The sequence below is a fragment of the Sciurus vulgaris genome (assembly GCF_902686455.1).
Source record: "Sciurus vulgaris genome assembly, chromosome: 17".
NCBI classification, from domain to species: Eukaryota; Metazoa; Chordata; class Mammalia; order Rodentia; family Sciuridae; genus Sciurus; species Sciurus vulgaris.
This window is the reverse complement of record NC_136478.1, coordinates 28710971-28725841: the sequence shown is the minus strand read 5'-3', so window position 1 is coordinate 28725841 and position 14871 is coordinate 28710971. Positions and strand designations below refer to the sequence as shown.

Here is a 14871-nt window from a genome sequence, read left to right as displayed (position 1 = left end):
TTATAGCAATAGGAAAAGTCCTAAGATTCATATGAAACTAAAAAATTCCCATTTGATCACAACAATTATGAGTGAAAAGAACAAAGCCGTAGGTATCACACTACTTGATTTCAAATTATATGACAAAGTTATAGTAACTAAAGAACATGGTGTGGTGTTTGCTATATAAACACACCACACAGGTTCATGTGTGTACATGCACATGTTTGTTCAAACACACACACACACACACACACACACACACACAATGACCAATAAGACAGACTAGAGAGCTCAGTAATGAACCCAAAAATGTACATTCAACTTATTTTCAACAAAGGTGCCAAAAATATGCACCAATCTTTTTTATAAATGGTACCAAGAAAAATGTATTTCTACATGCATAAGAATTAAAATAAATCCTTATCTTACACCATATTAAAATCAACTAAGAATGGGTTAAAGACAGAAACTCTAAAACTACTAGAAGAAAAACTACACATTCCTTTTGGAATCAGCCTTTGAGGCCTGACTCTCAGTAATTTTTACATCCATCTATGCCTGGAGTTGTCAGTTGAGACACCAAACCTGGTGGATCAAAGTCCTTCTAACATCCAACCACTGGAACTCACCTCTGTGCCCACGGGCCACCATCACAGAAGGGACAGCAAACATGACATCTCCCATCAAGTCCAGAAAAAGGTCTTTCTTTCTGGCAGGATCATCTGTTCCTCCTAAATACTTCTCAGTGGCCACTGAAGTCAGTTCCTCAGGGATTTCCTGAAATGCATCAAGAAAGTTACCCCCCACCTGGTGAGCAATGCAGTTGCCCCTAAAAGTTCAGAAGGTTTTGTTGATCACGAACATCCTGAGTCTGGTGCAAATCCCTCCCGGGGTGGTGAAGTGGGAAAGACAGAAAAATGGGAACAGACTCCTCATCCCAGTCTTTGTTCTGCCATTCCATTAGTCTCAACCAACTTTCTTGACTCCCTATATTCTTACAACAAGGCGGTAGTACTTCCACAAGAGTGACGTGGCCGTCTTCTGGTCCAGCTTGCCTTCAGAGAGTGGAAAGCCCATCATCTGTGAAAAAAAAAAAAAATGATTAAGCATTTGTGAATCATCAGGAATTAAGAGAAAGAACCCAACTGGCCAACCAACCAATCCAATACATGCAGGTTCTCTTTGGACCTTGGTGGTTAGTTTTTCATGAGTTTGAATTGAATGGACTTAAATTCAGAATCTAAGAAATGGAAAAAGGATTTCTTAAATATACAGGCTAGAGGCACATTGGTCATTCAGGCAGTGAGGGAAATTTAGGCCAGAGTAGTGTGGAAGTAAAGGGCTCAGGGAAAGAGAGAACAGAGGATACCCCACAGACTCAGTTGCACGAGGAAACTGAAATTCACCATTATGATTTGTTCCTTTGGTATAACCCAAAGTCCTCTAAAATGAGAAGTGCAAAATTTTCAGTGTATGATGACCCTGTCCAAACCCCACACTCAAGACCTGACCCAACTCTACCCTTTCCTCTAGTAGCTTAAGTTCTAGAATGTCCCAGGATGACTCTAAAGTCCTTATAATGCTTCCTGAAAAAGCTCAATGCTTTCGGGTGGAATACTGTCTTCCTCAGAGGAGGCTTGGAGAAGGAAGAATTCATGGGAGCGGAAATCAGAGGAAAGATGGCTGAGTTTGAGAGGAGACCTCTGTCTAACATGCGTGCATATTCTCACCGTTGGAAGGATCCAGCCAAACTCTTGCTTGTTGATGCCCACCACGTAGGGGACAGTGTTGAAATTCTTTTCAGCCAGAATCTCTTGAGGCATCTTTGGCAGCACCACGCCATCAACTACAGTGCAGAGGGAATGATAGCTCTAGTGAAGAAAGCAGGATAATTTGTTTGATTTTATCTCCACAGATAACATTCATGTCCCTGCCTGCCTGCCTGCCTGTCTGAGGGATTGGACGGTACAAAGATCCATGTGACTCTGGGCACAAAAACCCAGGGTCCTAACAATAGGTTCTAAGTCTTGAGACACAGAGGACAGGACTTTGGGGAGCTGGTGGTAATAAGGTGATGGTGGTTGGCAAGTGGGGAAGCAAATTCTCACCCAAATTTTACATAACTACTGTGAATGAGCAGAACTGACTTCGCATATTGAATACATCCTGGTTATTCAGAGTAGTTATGCCTGTAAAGTTGCAATGAACACTGAATCAGTGGATACTGAGTCCTCGCTCCAGGGTTATTCTAGAGTCAGGTCCTTGTGGGACTTCAGGACACACACTTTGATTCCCTTTTTCTAATGTGCGACTTCCTACTGAAAGACACATCATGTGATATATCTTTCTTACAAGGATTAGTTACATGGAATATTGATTGAGAATAAAACACCAGCTGGGAAGGATTTGTTTTTGTCCCGACCCTGAGTAACATAGTAGTAAATTTCTCTGACTTCTGCTCCACAACAATAGTTCACTAAGCTTTTTGAAAATCCATCACCCATGGATGCATGAGCTCAGCTTCCTTTCCATCTTTTCCACAGCTGTATCACACACCACAGAGGTGACCTTACAGCCTCACCCACACTGAGGCAAATCCCCTCTTCTGTTTTTGGATGTACAGTATTTAGGACCCCTTAGCACTGAACTCACAGCCAGGGCCACTGTCACCTAAGCCTAAACGAAGCTTATCTATCACATGTTTCTTCTTCCACCGGGCACATCTCGGCCTCCTCGGGCTGAGGAACACAGGAGCAAGAGATGCAGTCTCACCTCCTCTGAGCTCAGAGGGGACCCGGCAGAATGACTCAAACTTCCCACTGCTCTGTGTGTATAACTGACCACGGAGACATTGCAGCTATTGATTGGGTGGTTCAAATCATTTTACCAAGTAATTGAATTCATAAGCACAGAATCTGCGATTACTGAGGGTCCACTGCATCTGTTTATATTTAAGCTCTTTTAAACTTTTAGCTTTGAGGAGGTACTGGGTTCAGCACTCAAGGTTCCTAAATTGAGGCTTGATTCCCTATTTGAGGGGTCTAAAAGATCAAGACAGGGGCCAAATCCTGCTCCAATGGGCTGACAGCGGGGGACAGGATCTGGGTGCATGTACTGCCGCCTTAGCAAGGCTGTGCAGCTCAGAGAGTGCCGCCCAGAAGCCAGCAGGAGGGGCAACTCATCTGAAGGAAGGTTCTGCAGGCCCTGTGGAGCAGATGCTGACCATCTGCGTGGGCTTTCAGGACAAATGGGGAATGGCAGGAGCCAAGGGACAAAGGTATGCAGGGCTAATCACAGGAATGTCAGAGCCCTGGGCTTGGAGCAATGCCTGGGGTTGGGGGAGCAAGAGGCAGGGGTGCATTTTCTGTAGAACATGCAGCACAGCGCTGGCACTCAGGTGTGTTTTGTTGTAAGCAAGGTCAGCATTAAGAAAGGAGGTGACACACTCTGGAAGGGCAAGTCTTGTGACACCATGGGTCGTGGGAGTGAGGAGGGAAAGTGCAGGCAGGAAATAGTAAGAGTCCAGGAGACGGACAGGGAGGGCCATGTGGGGAGAGTGTCCTCAGCAGAACCAGAAGGACAGTAGCTGCTGCCCTCCACACAGCGGGTGACCCTGGCTGACTGTGCTGAGGGCCAGGTGCTTTGCGGTGCTCGAGACGAAGGCCCTGGGGGCGTCTTGCCTCCCTTTCCCTTACACCTCAGACATGGTCGGTCCACCACCAAGGCCAGCAGGCACTCCTTCAAAGGACGTTCAGAGCCCTCTGAGCACCTCCAGACCCCTGTGGAGCCACAGTCCAAGTCCTTCCAGACCACCCCTCCCCCACCGGCGGGACCTCCTCAGCCTCCACCTCCTGCCTCGCTCATTACCTCCACTCCACACATAGGACTCCTGACTCGACCTGGCAGTGGCTGTTCCCTCCCCAGGAACACTCCTCCTCCAGCGGTCCTGACAGCTGGCTTCCTTCCCTCCATCGGAGTGCGACCCCCAGGTCACCTGCTCATCAGGCCTCCGCTGACATTACTTTCAGACCACTGGCCGTCTCTCCCACTTCCCAGTTTATTTTTCCTCAACGCTGACCATCTCCACGCACCACGAGGGACCTGTTTATGCTTCGCTGCGCTCTCCCCCGCTGGAGTGGAAGCTTCCAAGCATGCAGGGAATCTCGGCTGTGTCACTGCTGCATCCCAGCTGCTGAACCAGGTCTGCCACACGGGAAGTGCTCCCTATCACTTGGGTGAAGGGCCAAATAGATCTCTTTTCCTCCTCCCAAGACCTTTAAGGGCAGGGCTAGGATCTCCAGGAGGAAGAGAGAGGACAGGATTCTAAGATGCTGCACAGCTAATGTCACCAGCCCCTGGCACAGGTTGGGAGGGGAAGGGGAGCGGGAGATGTGAGAGCACCCTGGCAGTGTCCCTGGGGCTGGGAGGAGGAGGGGTCCTCAGGACTGAGACCCTCAGGTCCCTCCCTGCTCAGCTGATCAAACCTGTCCTCCTAGTGAAACCTCCTCTGCCCCTTTTCCTGTTCGCTCTGCATCCTGAGGGTGGAAGGGCTGGTGCTGGTCCTCCCATGGGGCCTTTTGGGAAGCAGCACATGTAAACATGAAGGGGAGAGCTTGGTCCAGGGGACACAGGTGCAGATGGGAGCAGTGCACTGGGAGGCAGGGGAGCGGGTTCCAGTCCTGCCTCTGGCCCACTGGCTGTGTTACCCTGGCAAGGGGCCTCCCCTCTCTGGGCCTCAGCAATATGCACACAGGAGTGGCTGGAGTTCCACAAAGGAGAATTCTTTCATTCATAGTGAATTGGAGCTTAAAGGGCTTAAGACTCAAGACCTGTAATCAAGGAGCCAAAGGGCCTTACCTCTCTGGGATCTTCATGTAAATTAAAACTAGAATGTTTCTGTGAAGATAAAGACAGGATGTGGGTGAGAAGCTTCCTGGTATAAAACGGCTCCTCTGACCTGTGCCCCGTAGCTATCAGGTCCTCCCACCTGGCGCCTCCTTGGCTGGACCCAGGGAACATGGATTCCACTGGCAGGAGCAGAGGGTGCAGTTGTGGGATGGGGGAGGGCCAGGCACCAGCCAGGGAAGGAGACTCAGGGGAACCAGAGTCAGGGCCCTGGGGCTCTGGGAGGACCTCTGCTGTCAGACCATCCTCCGCTCCAGTCCTGTCAGCTCTTTCCTTCTGGTAACATCCGCCACACTTCATTTTGGAAAGGGCAACATGGTGATTGGGGTGATGGGCTGTGGCAGCTCCCAAGGAGAGGGACAGGAGGTGGGATGGGCAATGGGAGGAAGACACTCCCCTGCCTGGGTTTCCCTCTTCTCTCCTCACACCTCATAGGTTCAGGCATCTGCAGGTGACCAGGGTGCTCCCGTCCCTGCACACAGGTGTTAGTGCAGGGATGGATGTAAGGCAGTGCCAGCCTGACAGAGTTCACCCCAAGTGTACTACTGAAGTTTACAAGGTAGACGGTGCCTCAGCAGATAGGACTACTGTTTCCAGATAAACTTGGTCCTGTGCAGCGTATAGAGAATGACTAAAATATTTACCTTTTTCCAGGTATTAGAAAACAATTATGTCTTGATTCTTGGAATACCTTGGTCACCTAATTTGATTCTGATGAGTAAACCAGGACAAAAGCCCCAAGGCCTAATTAGACTCAACCCATGGAGATACGGGCAGAACACAGTGCTTGGGGCCTTCCCTGTTAGTCCAGAAGTGTGCTCCGTGTCCAAGGTCCAGAAAGAGAGGCCCGGGACTCAGGCAATGCCTGAGCTCACAGTCACACCTTTCCCCAATTAGGGAATTGTTCCCATTGGTTGTGTGTGTGTGTGTGTGTGTGTGTGTGTGCATATGCACGTGTGTGTATGTATGTGTGTGTGCTTTCTGGAAGTTTGTCATGCAGGGTTTCTCTGGAATGTCAGACTGGACTACTATGAGCATCCATCAATCCTCAAATGTCACTTTCCCCGAGAAGCATCCCTGATACTACAGTGAATGGGATCCCTCTCAGTCCTCCCACCACACTTCACTCACTAAGTATATGGCAGACTAGGTACCACCTCCTTCCACACACTTAGCACGCATCCATGGGTGGGTGGGATTGGTTCGTACAAGCCCTACTGGGGACCTGCATGGGTGCAGGATAAATGGGTGAAATCTGGGGGTTAAGTGATGGATGAATCATTGTTTTTGGAGGACTGGGTGATGGAGTGTAGATACATGCTGGCTGAATGACAGACAGGTGAGGGACAGATGAGGGACATAAATGCAAATTTATGGATGAATTGATACCAAATGGATGAAAAGATGCTCATGAATTAGATGGATGGAATGATGGATATGTGAATGGTACCGATTGGTGAATGGATCAGTAGATGTACAGCTACACTAGAATCATAACTGAGCCAGTCTTGAAAATCTGGAAAACCGGGCTACTGTTGTGGTTGAAATTCATAAATCTTCAAGTCAACCAAGCTAAGTCGTAGTACCATTCTGAAGAACTGCTTATTACTCCCATCCACCTAATTAAGGATGGTCCTTACTTGGGAATTCATGGGATGCTTACTTTCCTAAAATACATCTGAAAATGAGAAGAGCAAAGTGTTAAGTTTTGAAAGAGGGTTGATTTTTCACAATGCTCTTGGACATTTTTGACATTTGAGGTATTTCACAATAAAGAAGGAGAAATGAAATTCCCAATTTCACCCCAGGGTCCCTAGGTTGACACTGCTCGGCAGAGGTCAGAGCGTATCCAGGTATTTTCTCTTGGGCAGGAGGTCAATTGAACTGCTGAAACCCAGGGCCAAGTTCACAGAGGAGACCCACTGGAACGGGGACACCTACCATTTTCACTGAGGTCTCCAGGAGCTCCTCCTCTGTCTTCTGGCGCAGGCAGTGAACCATGACCGCTGACGTGGTGGTTTTGCACCCAGCAGTCAGAGCGATTTGCTGCAGAGAGCATAGGAACTAGCAGTTCAAGAGCAAGGTCCCTTCCCTCCAACGAAGTGGGCAGAGGTGGGCAATTCTGAAGGTAGCAGGGGGCTGCCCCAAGTCCCCTAGACCAGAAGGTGGGGTTCAGGGTTGCACAGAGTAGCCTCCTACTGACTGGAACTGTGGCCTGAGCCAGTTCCACCGCATCTGTCTCTATTCGCTTATCTCTGTTACAATTGGCAGGTGTCCATCTAGAACCACATACACACCCAAAAATGTGGCACAATAATTTCAAGGTTGAATGCCTTGGGACAGTCATTTGAAGTAGGTGTTAAGAGCATTCCTTTGCTTTTAAATCTCACCTCCTGCCTTTTGTAGTTATTTGGCCTTGGGAAAGCCATTTAATCTCTTTGTATCTTGGCTTCCCCAAACCATAGATGAGAACAATGATTACACTTATCTTAGGGAAAAAAAATGTTCCGATTTGTGAAGACATGAGGTGTTTACCAAGCCTCCCACATACTAGAACTTGTGCAGAATTACAGGGATCCTAGTGGAATGTGGCTTAAACAGGACCCTAAAGCAGCCCTTCTGACTTTAGTGACCATTGAGCTTCTCTGTCAAATCTGACCACAAGAAAAGATCCCCAAGGATTCCAGCAGAGCTCAGGAAGGGGCACAGAAGCTGTCCAGGGAGAGACCTACCTCAGCCACAAGCTTGTTGTCCTTCCTGAGCAGCCCAGGAGTGAGGGCCACGCCACTCTCTGAAATGGCCCTGTGGAAGAGGTTCTTGGCCAGGGGAGACAACACCTAGCAGGGGAGTGGAGAGGAGGAGGTTCATGTTCGTGGGGCGGGTCGGCAACTCGCCTGCTCCCCTCCCTGACCACTCACCTGGAGCGTCTGGGGGTGAGGGCTCATGCCAGCTCCTCACCTGCCCTGGACTCTCACCAGCCTCTGCCTGGATCCCTGCTCCCCAGGGAACTCAGCAGGAAGAAGCCAGAACACAGAGACGGGGACAGAACAGGAAGCATGTGGCAGGGGCTCACCATGACTATCAGCACCATGGAAGACACCCACAAATTCTGTACTAGTCTTTCCATTACTCAAAAGTCTTCATGAGAAAAGTGATCATGGAGCCCATAAAAATTTCTAAGAATGCCCACACAGTTTATAATAGTAAAATTTGAAAATAACCCACATTTCTAATATGATTATCTAATAGAATTAATTATCTAAAAGGATTAAATAAAAGATTTTTCCTTCTTACCAGGGAATACTAGACACCCTTAAAAAATAGTGTTATGTAAAAACACTTCACGTTTAGAGAGAAATATTGATGTTATACTGCAATATTAGAGGAATGTTTTTGTATTAAAAATAGAGTAGATGAGAGAGAAAGATGACAGACAAAACGTAAGGCAAAGACTAGACAAATAAATATCCAAAGGTCCACAGTGACTACCCTTGGGTGGTGGAAATGGAGATGACTTTTCTTCCTTCAGTTCCTCTATTGTTTTCCTTTTTCTCTAAAAATATGTAGATAAGCATTTTCCTCTGGGTATTCAACTATAAAATCAGTTGATGTTTGAAAAGTACAGTAATCTAATTGACTCTCTGCCCAGCTCTGAGGAAGATGGAGGACTTCTGACAGCTTCCACACCTCCAATAGCTTCCCCCATGGCCCCCGGCCCAGTCCCCACACTAGCAAGGCTTCTCACACCCAGGGTGGGTCTGTGACCCACATCCCATGTGCCATCCCTCCCCATTCCACATCCTATCCCTGCCCCTTTCACCCTCCTCCCCCAGCCCAAGTGCCCCCCCATTCCCAGAGACTGTGGTCCTTCCTCTTGGTCAGGCGCAAGGCATCAGAGAAACTCAGAGGAAAACCTGGCCTCCCGTTGGTACGCAAGTCCCCCCAATGTGTGGATTTGCCCTGGAGCCAAACACAACTCCCGTCCTCACCTCTTCTCACTGTCATTTATACCCACCCTGGGTCCTGAGCTGGGTCCTGAGGTTAAAACGATCAGGAAGGGAAAGAGAACTCCATCAAACCAGAGGAGGAGGAAGGTCACTATCACAGATCCAGCTGGAGGTGCTGCTGGCCCAGGACAGAGAGCTGAGCTCAGCTTCCTGGAGGCCAGGGAGGGTTTGGGCCTGGGCTCCCCACCATCTGAGGCCAGGCAGTGAGCAGAGTCAGCCCTGAATCCAGATCTTGTAACTAAAGGTGCCGATGACGGAGTCGACTCCAAGAGGTCCCAGCAGCAGCCTCAGCAGCCTGGGGAGGGCAGGAGCCAGGAGCACTTACAAGAACAGAGACGCTTTCTCCTCCTGCTGACTCTCCAAAGATGGTCACAGAGCCCGGGTTCCCTCCAAAGTTGGCGATGTTGTCCTGAACCCAGCGCAGAGCAGCCACCTGGTCCAGGTGGCCCCAGTTCCCTGGGCAGTGCTCATCCCCAGTGCTGCGAGAGAGCAGGGTGAGGTGGGGACAGAGGTGTCATGGCAGGGCTACAGGACCAGAGGTGAGCTGGGGGCTCTGCATCCATGACACAGGGGTCTCCGCCTGCCTCTCATTCCTGCTGATTGTTCTGCATGGAGTCTACGTTCATTCTCCAGCAATGATGTACTGAGTGAGCACCTACTGTGTGCCCTACACTGGCCTAAGAGTGAGCGCACACCTGGGAACAAAGCAGGCAAAGTCTGACCCCACTCAGCTCACACTCCAGACCTCAGACAGATGAAATGAGAGTGTAATGTTCGCCAGTGAAGGTGATGTGAGGTAAGGACAGAGCAGGGGTGGGGCAGTGGGGTGACATTTCAGGTCTCAGGACCAGGGAAGGCCTCTGTGGGGTGGTGGTGTTGGTTGAGACCAGCATGAAATGAGCACAGGTCTTTTAACATCCAGAGAAGAGAATTTTGGGGTAGGAGAAGCAGCAGGTGTGGAGGCCCCAGTGTGAGGGTAGCTGGTGTGAGAGGCAGCTTAGAGGGCACGTGGGGCCTTGGAGGGGACTTCTGTAGTGACATGACATGATTTGGTCATCGACTCACACGATCACCCTGCCTACTACTGTGTGGAGCATTACCATCCAAAAGTAACAGGTTCAAAAGTAAGTGGCTTGCATTACATTTCTGACCAGAAATGTGGAACTTCGATTAGGGTGGAAGCGAGATAGAGGTGAGAAGTAGTTGGACTTTTGAGCATATTTTAAAAGCAGGAGCCATGAGGATCAGCTGGCCCACGGACGGGGGTGAGAACAGAGGAGGCTCTGGGCCGCCCGGCCCTTCATCCTGAGTGCCCAGGAGGACGGAGCTGCCAGCAGCAGCACAGGGGCCTCGTGGGGAAGGGGAGAGCCTGAGCTGGGGAGGGCGTTTTGTGGAGGGCGTCTGTCCCTGTGCAGGGGAGGTGCCCTGTGCACACCAGGCGAGGGGGAGGAGGCAGCTAAAGGGGGTCGCTGGGTTCCAGGGATGGGCCACAGCAGGGAGCTGGGAAGTGCTGCTGGGTCACTCAGGGAGTCAGTGGAGAGGGAAATGAAGGCGCCTGAGCATGGGGAGCAGCAGGGGCCTCGGAGGAGCTGGGAAGAAGCAGCCAGCTGGGAGGTGGCGGTGAGCAGGGGCCATGTGGTGTGAGTATGAGTGATGCGCTGTGGCTGCAGCCGAGAGGTCACCGCCTGAGCTGAGCCCCTGTGGTAACGACTGGCCTCCTCCAGAGCAGCCTGGGGCAGGGCCCGCAATCCTGCCAGCGCAGCCTTCGGTGAGCCCCTCCTTCCTTTCCCGTGAGCAGTGTGTGGCCCTGGACTCGGCAGCTGCGTGCTCACTGTCAACAGGGAGGACTGCGTGTGCCGGGGCAGCGCAGGAGGAAGGAGCAGAGTGTGTCGGGTGGTAACTGGAGGGTGGGGTCTCGCAGGGACATAGGATTGGACAGGAAGAGGGAACAGCACATGCCAAAGCCCAGAAGCAAGTGGACAAGTGTGGCTGGGAGTGAGAAGGTAGGTCTAAGGCCAGGGAGATTAGGACCTAGTCCCAGGCACCTCCCCACCTTGATGAACAGAGCTGATGTGAGGCTAAGGACCTGCCTTTCAACCTGCCCTTTACAGTTATCAAAAAAGCAAACTTCCCTGAAGTGTAAACAGCAAGATCCTGTTTTGCAAAGTGATTAAGGGACATCCCAATAAGCATGTGCAAAGACCCCAAGTTTGGCCTATAGTAACCTAGAAGGGAGAATTCCCTGCTTAAGGCCTCATACATATTACATGCATCTCATGTTTCCAGTGTAAATCCTGAGAATGAGCATTTGGTGCATGGGCAATAAGCATTATGAGCAAGGCACAGAAATCTGTAATCATCCCTCATTTAGCATAAGGCAAAGAACAAAGGCAGTCAGAGAACTCAGGAGTGCAGATAAGCCCAGACCCCGTCTGAGGCTGCAGGCACATGTCTTTGCCATGTCCCTACTGCACCCTGGCAGTGTATCTTCCTCGAATAAACTCTTCAAAGATGAGGTCTGGTGGAAGGTTATTTTGTCATTGGGTTGACGCCCTGAAGTGATTAACATAGAGCTCATGGGACCCTCGTCAGCTCTGGAGAAGTTGTTTCCAAAAGAGGAACACGGCCCCTCCTCCACCTGCTCCGCCTCCCGTCTTGTTGGGTGACCTCCTCTGAACCTGTCATTCCCTTTCTCTTTCTCTATGGGCCTTTACCAGAGGCTGCCCTGATGGTACCACCCAATCTGGGGCTGAGCTGAATACATTTATCTGCTTTGTACTTATCCAGCCTAAGGAACTTCATAATACCAACAGGAAACAGACCAACACATGGACTAATGTGCAAAGGTGCAGAGAGGAGAGTCCAGCGCCTTACCTGAAGAACCCCCAGATGCCCAGGCGGTACTGGATGGTCACTACCACCACATTTTCTTGGGCAGAGAGGACCAGTCCATCATAGGTGGATGCCCCACCTACCACCAGTCCACCTCCATGGATCCACACCATCACCTGGACAAGAAGGGAAAAACACAGTGGTTTTAAAAAGCAGAATTGGGAAAGTCATGAGTAGTCTGGTTTGGTCACCAACATCTTGACCATGCTGTGTGAAGGTCATTGCCCAAGCTCCAGCAAGGTTACAAAAGGCAGTCTCTTTCCTTCCCAGCTGGGAGAGCCCAGACCACCACTCCACCGATGCACCTGCCGTTCTACCTGTACCCTTGCGCCATGTCCCCCCAGGGTCCTTAAAATGGAGGATGTCATCATGGGAGCAGCAAAGACCAAGGCTATTGAGTTCCCACAGTACTCACACCTGAGTAATTCAACCAGCTTTTGCACAACAAGCTTGCAGACTAATTTACCACACCTTTCGTGTGCAAACCTGGCATTTACAAGGAAGAGGAAACTTCAAAGCACAAGCCACACTGCTGATCTGACAAGAAAGTAAGCTTCATTACGGCAAGTGTCTTTTGGGTGGGGCTTCCTGGTCTGCTTCATTGCCCCATTGATAATTATCATTGGGGTACCAAATTTGGGAATGATTTCCTGAAGGAGTATCCTGGCTACTTCTTTGCCTTCTCAGTAGTCTTGGCAAAGTCAGGTGGACTCATCATGGCCTGGGATGCCCCTCACCCAAGCTGCCTTCATCTCCTTCCCATCTATACCCAGAGATCCCAGATATTGAAACAAATCTTTGGGGCCCATGCTTACCGGCAGCCTGCTTCTCTTTGTCAAGTCTGCGGGAGTGTAAATATTTAGGTAAAGGCAGTCCTCAGAGAACTTGAGGGGAACATTCTCCTTTCCATTGGTAAGGAGATCTGAGGTGATCTGCCCTGCCACTGCATCTTGGGAACACCTGGGAAGGGAAGAAAGGAGGGCTCAGAGATTCAAGGAGATGGAGGCAGAAAGTGTCACCTGAGACCAGACCTGGCACTGCAGGGTTAAACCTCTAAGTGGAGCTGCTATCACTGGACTTGAGACACTGGAGTGGGTGAGAAGCTCACTGGGGGTTTGGTGGGGACCATGAGACTCTCTTAAGTCTCCCCAGACCATGCAGAGAGGGACTTGGGACCTCTTCCCATCCTGAGCCTATGGGATCCTCTGGGCTAAGAAAAGGGGGCTGTCCATAAACTCACCTACCCTGAGAGATGACATTTCCTGCACTCCTGGGACTTGGGTACATTCTCTGCTGGGTTTCAGGGCTACTTTGTTTCTCCACCAGGCAAACTTTCATCAACTAGAAGACCTCCCTTAGGTGGCAGACATTCAGCCCACAGAAGGTGGGGAGTGGCACTGTTGTTGGACAACCTCAGCAGAAGAGTAATCTTCTCCTGCCTCAGTCACTGAAATGCTGGGTGACCGTGGGTAAATTCCTGTCCTGCTCTCAGTTCCAGTCAGTCATATCTAAGTGAGGCGAGTGTTTTCTCTGAGCTCTTGCAAACCTAGTATGCTAAGGTTCCAACTTCAGCTTATCCCAGGCAGTCATTTTTGGCTGCCCTGAGAGGAGGTCTCCAAGATTCAACTTAGAATGGAATTGGTAACATTAGAGAGTTCTCTCGATGTGCCAGGTCCTGAGATGAATTCTTCTCAGGTACTCACTTCTTTTGGCCTCAGATTATTCCTAGGGCCTGGGTTGTATTATTATACCCCAATTGCAGATCAGAAAACAGCCATGAAGGCATTATACAAGCTGCCCAAAGTCTCATAGCCAGGAATTTACATGCTATGTAGTATATGTATTTCAAAGATTATAGGCAACATTCTTGGATCTCAGTGGACTCAAAAGGCAGGCATCTCAATGGTTCCCAGTATGCAGAAGTGACTGAGGCACTCCGGTGCCAGAAGGACATAGTTGTCAAGTAGCAGAATGGACCCCAAAAAGATGCCTTCTAGAATTCCATCCTTGGAAATTGTTCCTAGACCCCCAAGAGCAAAGGAGATAAGAGTCATAATGACAGAAATTCAAAATTAAGACATAAAAGGAGTCATCCAACTTCACTAGTATTTAGGTAGATACCAAAGAAAGACTGAAATTATGATTAGCTTATAATGATTATTATATTCCTGTTTTGCATAACCAATAGTCAAAAAGCATTCATTGAGTGAACCCAAGACTGGGTCTGCTGCCTGGAGGTTTTCATATATCAGTAGAAGGAGGAGTGAAACATTTCTGGAAATATTTCTGGAGGGGAAATTGCCAAAATGTGCATCTTCTTGATTTCTTAGAAATTATCTTAAAATATCCATGAATATGTGTGATGATTTATTTACACCATGATGATCAGTGTTAATTATAATGTCAGGAACATGAAAACAACTTAATGATCCTACATAAGAGATTAGTAAATTGATTGCTTTCAATACCCAATTAAACACAGCTATTTAAAGTCAGACAGGGATATTAAGGGTGCAGAATGAGGTTGATGATGTACTGATCAATGAGCACAGCAGTCACGCATGTCATCTCTATGTGTGATCTACTGTCAATGGGGGGGGGGGCGTAGGCAAAGGAGAAAGACTGGAAATATGATCCATGATGGTGTGGATACGAGGTGGCCCCAGAGCTCCTGTGCAGATGCTTTGCACACTCAGAGGTGAAACGACTGGATGGTGAGGGCTGTAACCTCATCAGTCCATCCTAGGTTGAATGGACTGACTGGGTGGTAACTGTGGGCAGGCCTGGCTGGAGGAGGTGGGTCACTGGGGGCCACTCTGGAAGGGTGCATCTTCCCCATGGCCCTTTCCCCTTCAGTCTTCCTCTGCTTCCTGGCTGCCCCACCCTTCTGCCATGATGTGTTGCCTCACCTTGGGGCCGAGCAATGGAGCTGGCCATCCATAGACTGAAACCTCTGAAAACAGAAACCCCAAATGATCTCGCCCTCCTCTAAGTTGTTTTTGTCACATGTAGCTTGGTCACAGCCATAAAAAAGCTGATTAAAACAATCTCCAGTAGGAAGAGGAATATTCTCTGGGTGGTAGAA

The 14871-nt window shown here is 49.5% G+C and overlaps 2 protein-coding genes across 4 annotated transcripts in view; both read right to left on the bottom strand.

Moving 5' to 3' along the window:
- LOC306649067 (liver carboxylesterase 1-like) overlaps nucleotides 1-14871 on the bottom strand; it is a 162535-nt gene that overhangs the window by 101450 nt on the left and 46214 nt on the right. The gene's annotated exons all lie outside the window — the stretch shown is intronic.
- The window catches only part of LOC306649064 (liver carboxylesterase 1-like), a 29143-nt gene that overhangs the window by 9257 nt on the left and 5015 nt on the right, over nucleotides 1-14871 (bottom strand). For 2 of the 3 annotated variants that reach the window (XM_079119694.1, XM_079119696.1), the window contains exons 3-11: nucleotides 12602-12746; nucleotides 11769-11902; nucleotides 9220-9373; nucleotides 7620-7724; nucleotides 6829-6933; nucleotides 4840-4878; nucleotides 1713-1853; nucleotides 982-1062; nucleotides 612-759 (exon numbers count right to left, since the gene is read on the bottom strand). In XM_079119694.1, the coding sequence (XP_078975820.1) occupies nucleotides 612-759; nucleotides 982-1062; nucleotides 1713-1853; nucleotides 4840-4878; nucleotides 6829-6933; nucleotides 7620-7724; nucleotides 9220-9373; nucleotides 11769-11902; nucleotides 12602-12746 (1052 nt within the window). The remainder of the gene's footprint in view (nucleotides 1-611; nucleotides 760-981; nucleotides 1063-1712; nucleotides 1854-4839; nucleotides 4879-6828; nucleotides 6934-7619; nucleotides 7725-9219; nucleotides 9374-11768; nucleotides 11903-12601; nucleotides 12747-14871) is intronic. The other variant, XM_079119695.1, reaches the window with a different exon arrangement.